The sequence below is a fragment of the Equus caballus genome, chromosome 19 (assembly GCF_041296265.1).
Source record: "Equus caballus isolate H_3958 breed thoroughbred chromosome 19, TB-T2T, whole genome shotgun sequence".
In the NCBI taxonomy this organism is placed as follows: Eukaryota; Metazoa; Chordata; class Mammalia; order Perissodactyla; family Equidae; genus Equus; species Equus caballus.
Window position 1 is genome coordinate 32,784,725 of NC_091702.1, and position 9,508 is coordinate 32,794,232.

A 9,508-nucleotide genomic window follows, 5' to 3' on the forward strand; every position below is an offset into this window, starting at 1 on the left:
GCCCAGCTGGGAATGGAAAGTCTCTCTGAGTAGTGGAGAGAGGTTGGTGGCCTTGGCCCCACTCTGGAGCTGCCCTGAGTCCAGTGGTGGGTTGGGGGACAGCAGAAGCTGATGGTGGGCTGTGACTGGATGCTGGGGTGGTGGCCCGGAGAGCTGTTGAGCCACAGCTAGACCTGCCAAGCTGGGCGTGTGTTGGGGGGTGGGGACGAGTAGATTCCGGCTGCCACCCGCAGAGCTTCGGGACACAAAGGGCTCCTGTTGGGGCTGGGGCTGGGGCGGGGGGAGGGAGGGAAAGATAGAGACAGAGAGAGAGTGATAGAGAGTGAGGAAGGGAGGAGAGCGAACAGAGAGAGGAGAAAGAGGGGGAAAAGAGAGGCCAGGGGAAGGGGCAGAGGGAGAGAAGGAGAGGGGAAGAAGGGAGGAGGAAAAGAGAATAAGGCAGAGTATGAAGAGGCAGACACAGGGTAGGAGTGGGGAGATGAGTGTGTGAGAGAAAGACAAAGGGACTGGAAGGAGCAGGGGGAGAAGCTGGAGCAGAGTGTGCTGGGGAGTGAGCTTGACCCTGAGAACTCAGTCCAGAGATACAGACCAGGCAAAGGAGATGGAGTTGCGGCTGGCGCAACAGATAGACAGCACTTCAGTGGCCAGGTGCCTGGCTTCGCTGACCAATGCCCCATTCTCAGCCTGGGCAGACTGACAGACACCTCTCACCCTATGTGAAGGCTTGCCCCTCTACCCTTGCTTCACCTACACTCCTGCCACCTCTCCCTGTCATGCTGTTTCATCCAGCCACTCTCTCTTGTAACTGGGCACCTCCCAGCCTCAGTTAAAGCCCAAAGGCCCCACCCTCCTGGAGAGGTTGATTCCCTTCCTCCTTCCTGGGCAAATTCCAGCCCAAGCGGATAAAAATGAACCACAGGGCCCACTCCTTTCCCTATAGTTTGGGTCCTCCACCCCAGTGACACAAGAAGGTGCAAAAGTCTTCTCAAACACTAAGTTATGATGGCTATGAGTCAGCTCAGAGCCCCAGGACCCCTGCTTCAAATGAGGTCAAGGGACACTCCTGGGGAGGGTGAGGGCTGGATACCCAGAGTCAGCATGGACAAAGGTCCCAATTCCCACACCCATTCCTGCTTGACCCATCCTCCCTAAAGCTCTTTTCCCCCAGGGTGGCAGGCCACCTTTTTTCCAGAGAATCGACTGAGGGGTTCCTGCCAATGCTGGGTTGCCAGCCCCAGGTGTAAGGGCTGGGGCTAGGTTTGAGTCTGATTATCTTTCTACACACTCGTTTCTGTGTCTAGCACTCTGCCATGCACATAGTGGGGTCAGAGGGAATGTCTTGGATGGTGGAGAAAGGAGTGTAGAGAGAGAATGTTCAAGGGTGTGAGTGGTGCTGGGGAGGGGTAGTGGGGTGCTGAGACTTGGGCCCAGGTGGTGGGGGGGAGGAGCAAAGAAAATGGGAGGGGGGACAACTGATGGCCTTGTCATCTGCAGGCCCCCAACCTCAGACAGCAACCTGAATGCAGCTTTCCACCCCTGAGCCCTCCAGCCTCTCTGGCCCTGGAGCCTCAGTTTCTCCAGCTCAGAAGGCTGGGGCGAGGTTAGGGTAGGGCCCCGGTCCTCGTGCTTCCGAGGGTAACCCGGAGCAGCGGTTCCGGAGCGCACTCTCCGGGCTCGGCTCGGCTTCACTTACCAGGGTCTGCTCATACTGTAGCGCCCGCGGCTCCATCCCTTCCGCCGCCGCTGCGGCCGCCGGGGCCGCCATCTCCGCGCGCAGCCCTTTGGCCTCCCGCGGCGGCTCGGGCTCCGGCCCGGACTCGGCTGCCGGCCCGCAGAGTCCGCGCCGGTCCCCGTCCCGTCCGCGCAGCCCGGGAGGACGAGCGCAGAGTGCCGCGGGCCCCAGGCGGGCGCTGCTGGCGCAGCCACCAGCTCGCGTCCCCTCCTGGGCGGGCGGGCAGAGGGCGGTCCCCTCCGTGCTGCTCCGCCCGCCGGCCCATTCACAGGGGCCGGCCCCGCAGGGCCGGGGTCTGCGTTGGGGCCGCCTCCCAGGCTCCGGTGAGACGGCAGGGGGCGCTTGGAACGCGTGAGTCCGGGCCCCCTCTCCGCCGAGGCCCGGGGCTGAGAGCGGCGCCCAGGGCCCGAGCGGGGGCGGGCCGGCTGGCACGTGGAGGGGCTGGAGACGCCGGGGCTCGGGAGGGTCGGGGGCCGGGGGCTGCAGAGCCCTCTAAATCAGACTCTTAGGCCCAATCTCTCTCTGAGGAGTGGCGCCCTCTCTTGCTTCTCTGGAGGGGCCAGAGGATCAGACGGGCTTGGCAAGACCCCTCTGCTCCGTCGGGGGTGAGAAGCAAAGCTGGGGGGGACTCGGGGAGCGCTAGGCCCAGAAAGTGGCCCGGGGTGGGGTGTGCTTGGAGCTGAGACCCTCGGTCTCTCATCCCATCCCTTGCTCCTTCCCTCCTCGGCTCCGCCAGGGAGGTGCGCCTGGAGCAACCTGGCCTGCCGGGTGTGCGTGGGTGGAAGTGGGGAGGGAGCGCGAAGGGGTGAGGCCCGAGGGAAGGGAGGTCTAGGTGCCGAGGAGGCCGCTCCTGGCAGGCGGGCGTGGGGGAACAGAGGTCACTTTTCCCTGGCAGGGCTCAAGGAGAAACACGATAGCTGCTGACATCTCGCCCTCATGGGGGAAAGGCCTGTTGGGGCTCTGCGTTCTCTATGAGTCCGGAGAAGGACAGAGCAGAGGGTGGAGTGAGCACAGAGTGGATGGGCAGTGTCAGGGGAGAGGCCAGTGCCGAGGAAACAGGCAGTGTGCGGGAGGAGGCAGGTCCAGGACGAAGGGACATGTGGGAGGCAGAGACGGTGCCAGGAGGAGGGGGCAGTGCCTAGGAAGGAGGCAGTGTGAGAGGAGCCAGCACCCACGGGGAAGGGGCAATGTAAGGGAGGAGCTGGTATCCGTGGGAGAGGACAGTGCCAGGATGAAGGGGCACGTAGGAGATCAGCGTCCACAGGGGGAGGGCAGTGGTGGTGGAATGGGCAGTACCAAGCTGATGGGGCAGTGCTCAGGAGGAGGGCTGTGTGATGTGGCTAATGCCAGGCTGAAGGGGTGGTGTGGGGGAAGAAGGTAGTGGTGGGGAGGGTGCAGTACCACGGGAGGGGACAGTGCAGGCTTTTCTCTTCGTCATAGTGATATCATGGCAAATTCCCAAACTGAACAGACCTTGCTCTGGTGACATTGCTGGCCCCGGCTAGCCTGAGGGGCCTTGGTGCCAGCTGGAGGGGCTAGGTACCGCCTCCTGCAGGGTCAGCGCTCTGGGGGCGGGGTTATCCTAGGCCTGCCCTCCGCGCGGACTGTGCCCTCGGCGGGCATGCGGACCGGCAGGGAAGGGCTAGGGCCGGGCTGCTCTGGGACAAGGATCAAGGTCCCTGGCTGGGGCAGGCCCCCACGCATTCCAGTTTTCCGGACGCGGACTCTGAAGAGGGCGCACTGGAGCCTCCGCAGAGAGCGAGAAACCGCGCCACCTCGGCGGAAGGTGGGACCTATTGCGTCCCCGCCCTGGGGCGGAGTTATCTGGAGCCGAGACCCGCCTTCAATGCTGAAGCCTCTCGGAAGCAATCGTTCGGGGCGGAAGTTAAGAAGCCCCGAGAGCAAGGCGGCGGAAGTGGCCTCCTTCCCGCATGTCCATGCGCATGCGTCCTTCTACTCTCTTGCCGCCGCTCTGTAGGCGCTACCGTTCCCCCGCTCATCTTTTCTCCACGCGAGGGGGTGCGTGTACGCCTAGTCGTGATCGCGCGCTCAGCCCCTTTCCTACTCTTGTGGCCCCCTCACCATGGCGGGCATCCTGTTTGAGGATATTTTTGACGTGAAAGACATTGACCCGGAGGGCAAGAAGTTTGACCGAGGTAGGTAAGCTGTGTAGGGGCGGTTTGGGGTAAGGGGTCAGCCTCCTCCTCGGGGACACGCCTCTGGGCCCCTTGTCCACCCAGCTCACCTCCCTCAGGAAACAGATGAGAAGACTGAGACTCTCGCTCTCCCTGGCTTTGTGCTGTGCCGAGTGCCTGGGTGGCCTTTTCTCAAGGTGCTAGTAGACTCCTGGACATCTTTCCAGTCGCGCCCCACTCTGTGCTAGGCGCTGTACTGTGCCCCTTACACACACTTTGTCTTACTCCTTTCAGGAGTCTCCATGAGGTAGATGGTGTCTTACCCATTTTGCTCCGAGAGGTTAAGTAATCCACCCAGGGCTGCACAGCGTGTAATCCGACTTCAGAGCCTGTATTCTTGTATTGCCTTTAGAATCTTTAGCTGTTTGTGAAGTCCTGAGTTAGAGTTGGCTGCTTGTATGCCCCTCTTTATTCCGTCATTGATCGATAATTACTTCTCCTTGGTGTCTCTTCCTTTGCCTGGAGACAGATGTTTTTCGAGACAAACACCAGTTTTCACACATCTTGATAATCCCCTCAGCATAGCGCCTGGCACAGAAAGACGAAACGTTTGGATGAATGAATAACTTGCCCTAAGTCCAGTTGTTTCTTAATGGCCTAAGTAGGCCTAGAACCTGGATGTTATTTGTTGCCAGAGGACCGTGATTCTTTTCTGGGGATTCTGTCTGCTTGCCGCAGTCTTTCTCCCCTTTCCTCCTTGCATGTCTGGTTCTGATTGAGCCCGCGCTTCTCCGAGAGCAGATGAGAGGCCCGTGGATGCAGACTGGGTTGAATTGAGTGGTCTGCTGCATCCAGGGCCCCAGGGTGGGGTCCGCAGGATATGCCCCGGGCCGGGCAGTTCCCTCTGTCACTCTTTCTCTGTTCCCCTCCAGTGTCTCGCCTGCATTGTGAGAGTGAATCTTTCAAGATGGACCTCATCTTAGATGTGAACATTCAGATTTACCCTGTAGACTTGGGTAAGTATTGCACACAGACAACAGCAGGAGGCTTTTTCCCATGTCGGCTGTTCTTCACCCTCAGATATTGCTGTTATTTTCAGGTGACAAGTTCCGGTTGGTCATAGCCAGTACCTTGTATGAAGACGGCACCTTGGATGATGGTGAATACAACCCCACCGATGACAGGCCTTCCAGGTGAGGGAGTGGAGGAGGGAATACTTGAAATACGCCTGAGGACTAAGAGATAAGTGGTATAGAAAGACCCGTGTTTAATTTGTGGAATAAATGATTATCAGCAGAATTTGAGGAACCTTAAGGAGATTGCTGCACTTAAGAATTCAAACCACCAGGTGTTTATCCAGAGCAGCAATTCCATGCTTGCGAGTTGTGGCTTTTTGGTGGCTGAGGAAATGACCACTGAGTGACCTGGGCTGTTGTGGGCCTTGTGTCTTGCGAGTGAGTTTGGGGTGTTATGGAAAGGCTTTTGGAGCCCCACTGAGTTCAAATCTCAGCCCTACCACTTATTTACTGAATATCCTTTGTGTCGTTCAGCCTCAGTTTCCTCATCAGTAAAATACAGATGGTCATACCTGGCTCACAGCATTGCCATGAGGACTAAACAACCTTGTGTTTGGAAAGTGCCTGCTGTTACAGTGCTGGCACTGAGTTACCAGTTACCTTTTTTTTTTTTTAACTTTTTTTGTGAGGAAGATTAGCCTTGAGCTAGCATCTGCCGCCAGTCCTCCTCTTTTTGCGGAGGAAGACTGACCCTGAGCTAACACCTGTGTCCAGCTTCCTTTATATGTGGGATGCCTGCCACAGCGTGGCTTGGCAAGTGATATGTAGGTCCACACCTGGGATCTGAACCAGCAAACCCTGGGCCACTGAAGCAGAATGTGTGAACTTAACTGCTGCACCACTGGGCCGGCCCCGACCAGTTACCATTTTTAAAGGGCCTCTTATTATTGTTAATTACTTTTAAGAATAACTTTGCCACTGTCGTTCTACAGGGCTGACCAATTTGAGTACGTAATGTATGGGAAAGTGTACAGAATTGAAGGAGACGAAACTTCTACCGAAGCAGCGACACGTCTGTAAGTTCCATGGTCTTGTGAAAACCCTCCCCGCCCTGCCCTGTTCTGAGAATCTGGGCCACGCTCATGCTTCTTGTGTGGGGTCTCTCTCGCCAAGCACCTCAGACCTAGGCGGGACCCAGAAAGAAACTGTTCTGAGAGCAGTTTCCAGGCTGAAATGAAGGCTGCTCAGTTTGCCCTTTGTTGGGACCTCAGGGCCTGGTGGTCCACATGGGAAAGTGGTCGTCCTGCTGTGTGAAGTGCAAAGGAAGGTTGCTTCCCCGGGAACTAAATGCAGCATTAAGTGATTGAACTGCCAGGCTTTTTTGTTTTTGTTTATTTGTGTGTGTGTGTGTGTGTGTGTGTGTTGCTCCTCTGCAACCTGATGCCTCCTTCTTTGGTTTCTCTGCCAAGCTATTTTTTCTTTTCTCCGAAATCTTATTGAAACAATATGTGCCTTTTGTAAGAAATCTGAAAAGCAGAGAAGTAATGTGAAGAAGGAAAAAAAAGTCACCTATAACTCCATATCCAGAGGGAACCTTTTATGTAAACATTTTTGAATATTTTAGGATTTTTTTTCCTGTGTACGTTTTGCTTTGAGATTATGTTGTTTATTACAATGTTTTCTTCTGCTCATTTTGCTTAATGTTATGTAAAACATGTTTCCCCATGTCAGTGTAAAGCTTTGCCTAAACATTCTAATAGGTGCATAACATTCTGGTAAATGGATATATCTTAATTGTTTTGACCATTTCCCATATTCTGGGCATGTAGTATTTTCCACCTTTGCTAGTATAAAGAACACTCCCTTGCACATATCTGTGCATTCATCTTTGTCTGAATTTTGGTTCCTAATGACAAAGCACTAGAAGGTGCCTCTTTTTCATAGGCTAGGATGGAACGCTGCTGAGTAGCAGCTGCTCCAGAGCTCATACTCATGGGATGGCCTTCTGTTTCAGCTCTGCCTATGTGTCCTATGGGGGCCTGCTCATGAGGCTGCAGGGTGATGCCAACAACCTGCATGGATTTGAAGTGGATTCCAGAGTGTACCTGCTGATGAAGAAACTGGCCTTCTGAACCACCCCGGAAACCAGCCTTGCAGCTTAGTCTCTCAGGCCGTGGACATTCATCAAGCCTGAGTGGCAGCTGCTGTTGTTCGCCTGTTCAGGAGGTGCTGGCTCTCTGTCCGTTGTGGCTGCATCTTTAGGTGTTCTGGACTCAATGGGAAACTGACTTGCCTGTGAAAGACCCAGTGGGAGAGCTTAAAATGAATCAGAAGTTTTGCGTATATGATTTTTTAATTAAACTTTACTTTTTCAGACACCCTGCCCTTTTTCAAAAAAATATTTCCATTTACTAAATCATTTTCCAGTTCTCTTATGGTATATTATGTTTCTGGTCCACAGCCAGATGATCACATGTCAGTGTAGGATCTAGCCCAGCCTTTTGGTATCTGGGTTCAGGGCTCTCTTAGTCTCCTGGCTGACCATCCCCAAGATTTACCCTCTAATGTGATTTTTTGTCTGCGGGAGAGAGTGTTGTGCTTTTGGCTCCTGAGGGCACCCCAGGCCTGGAGGATACCACCCATTTGGCATAGAATTTTGAATTGGCGAGGAGCCCTGCTTGTGTGCTTCCAACACTTTCAGTCTCTTAGGAAGTCAGATCACATCGACTTGAATGAGTCACTTGCATAGGCTGGAAATGTTCATCGTTTTTCTGGAAGCTTTAGGTGGAGGCTTTTAGACACAGGCGTGGGACACGACTATGAAGAGGACAGGAAGAGTGGATTTGGTGTTTATGGAAGCAGGTGGAGGAGCTAGCTCTCTGCTCTACATTCCACTGGTGACCTGGAGGGAGGGTAAGTGGTGGTGGTTCTCACCAGTGACACTGAGCAGGGAGCTGCTGTACAGACCAGTGAAGTGGACAGGGCAGCAATACCAATGAGGCTGGCAGTTCAGTGCCAGTGCCCGGGACAGTACAGCAGACTGACTGTAGTAACTAACTTAAAAATGGGGGAAGAACAAAGTTGAAATCGTGATACTTAACAAGGACTCCAGCATAGGAGCTGCGTCTTCAGCCTGGCATTTGGGGTCTCTGAGGAGGTATACGGGACTCTGATTTCCCCCCGGGAAATTCAGTGTAACAATCCAGAAAGACTGTGTGTATTAAGCAGTTGTCCCTTTTGATCTCCCCGGTTTTGCCAGGGGAGGTGGTGCCCCTGCTGGGATGCCTGGGGTATTTCCTTCCCCGTCGTTTTCAGGTCTTTACATGAGGTGTTAGAAATAGTATTTAGGGAAATGGGTTGAAAATGAATGGCCTCTGCAGGGGGAGGGAAAGGTGTTTCTTTTGCTTTACTATGTGGGCTGGGAGGGAATAAGAGATGCAGTGGGGGTTGGGATGAAATTTTTGGAATCCTAGAGCCTTTACGAGGAGTCAGATTTTTTTTTGTGGGGGCGTGGGTGGGCAGAGCGCAAGTTGGAGACAGATTGATTTAGGGTTAGAGTGGGAGAACCTAATTACCAAGAATAGTTTTGTGAGGTAGCATAGCAGACTGTCCTGGCTGCCCCGGGATGGCAGAAGAAAGAAAAATGGCATACAGTTGAATAGAGATAAGAGTGTTCTGGTTGTCATGGTTTTTTTGTTTTTTGAGTAAAGGGAAGAAGGGACAGAATGAGCCAGACAGAATGATTTGGGAATGAGTGAGACCCTCAGTAGAGGCAGATTAGTTCATACTGGAGAACCCCATGAGTTATTTGCATTTTCCCTGGAGTAAGTCACCTGCCAATACTGGATGCCTAGAACTTTCTGGCTACGTACTTCTTGCAGTGTTGCCATGTTTGTCTCTTGTCTGACTGTGCTGAGAACCTTCATTCTTTTTCTCTGGTCCCTTTGGCATATCTTGTCCTGGGGGCTGGCTTTCATGTTCCATAAAGTGTTTCATCTGATCATTAGATTTAACCTACTTTAGTATTTCAGTGAATTAAAATTTCCACTTACCATTCCCTTGACTGCATGCTGGAATTTGTAGTGTGGATAAACTGGTTCTCTCCCATGCAGAAACTGACACCATCTGAGATTCGGACAACACTTGTGAGCTTTGTGCATTTGTTGATTCCTTCTCCATGGCAACTGTTTGGTCCATGGTGGGAGACAGGGATACCTGGAGACGTCTAAATTGGCCACCCCTACCAAGAGCTTTGGTTTTCTACTCAGAACTCTTTAACTGTTGATGCATTTACTCCCTAAGGACTTGGAAATCTTTCCCAGTAAATAGAATCACTGAATGATATATTGGACAGTGAACCACACTGGGGAGAGTATGTGCCCCAGACTAAGTCAGCCTAGGGTGTTTCTTCTTTTCCTGCTCACAGGCTGTGAAACCCTTGGGAACTTGCCTGGCTTCTCTGAGCCTCAGTTTCCTCATCTGTACAGTAGACATGATAATACCTACCTTGTAGAGTTGTGTGAGTGTTAGAAAAGGTGATGTACATAAGGTTCCTGGCACGCTGGCTTTCATTCTATTGTTTTGCAGTGCCTTTAGTGATCCTGGGGTGTTTGTGGCAGAGTTTG

The 9,508-nt window shown here is 53.5% G+C and overlaps 2 protein-coding genes across 4 annotated transcripts in view; one reads left to right on the forward strand and one right to left on the reverse strand.

The window, feature by feature from the left end:
- Positions 1-2,189, reverse strand: part of CLCN2 (chloride voltage-gated channel 2) — a 14,852-nt gene extending 12,663 nt beyond the window's left edge. Inside the window, exon 1 of one of the 2 annotated variants that reach the window (XM_005601853.4) lies at positions 1,694-2,189. In XM_005601853.4, the coding sequence (XP_005601910.3) occupies positions 1,694-1,765 (72 nt within the window). In that variant the 5' untranslated portion in view covers positions 1,766-2,189. The remainder of the gene's footprint in view (positions 1-1,693) is intronic. The other variant, XM_023623424.2, reaches the window with a different exon arrangement.
- POLR2H (RNA polymerase II, I and III subunit H) lies at positions 2,001-7,261 on the forward strand. Of its 2 annotated transcripts, XM_070243422.1 has the most exons (6): positions 2,001-2,083; positions 3,425-3,888; positions 4,800-4,883; positions 4,967-5,060; positions 5,876-5,959; positions 6,898-7,261. In XM_070243422.1, exons 2-6 carry the CDS (start codon positions 3,816-3,818, stop codon positions 7,013-7,015), a joined length of 453 nt encoding a protein of 150 aa, XP_070099523.1. In that variant the 5' UTR covers positions 2,001-2,083; positions 3,425-3,815; the 3' UTR covers positions 7,016-7,261. The 2 variants fall into 2 exon arrangements, with proteins under 2 accessions (XP_070099523.1, XP_001498295.1); XM_001498245.5 differs by lacking the exon at positions 2,001-2,083 and having other exon boundaries at positions 2,260-3,888.
- Positions 7,262-9,508: the final 2,247 nt, after the last annotated feature.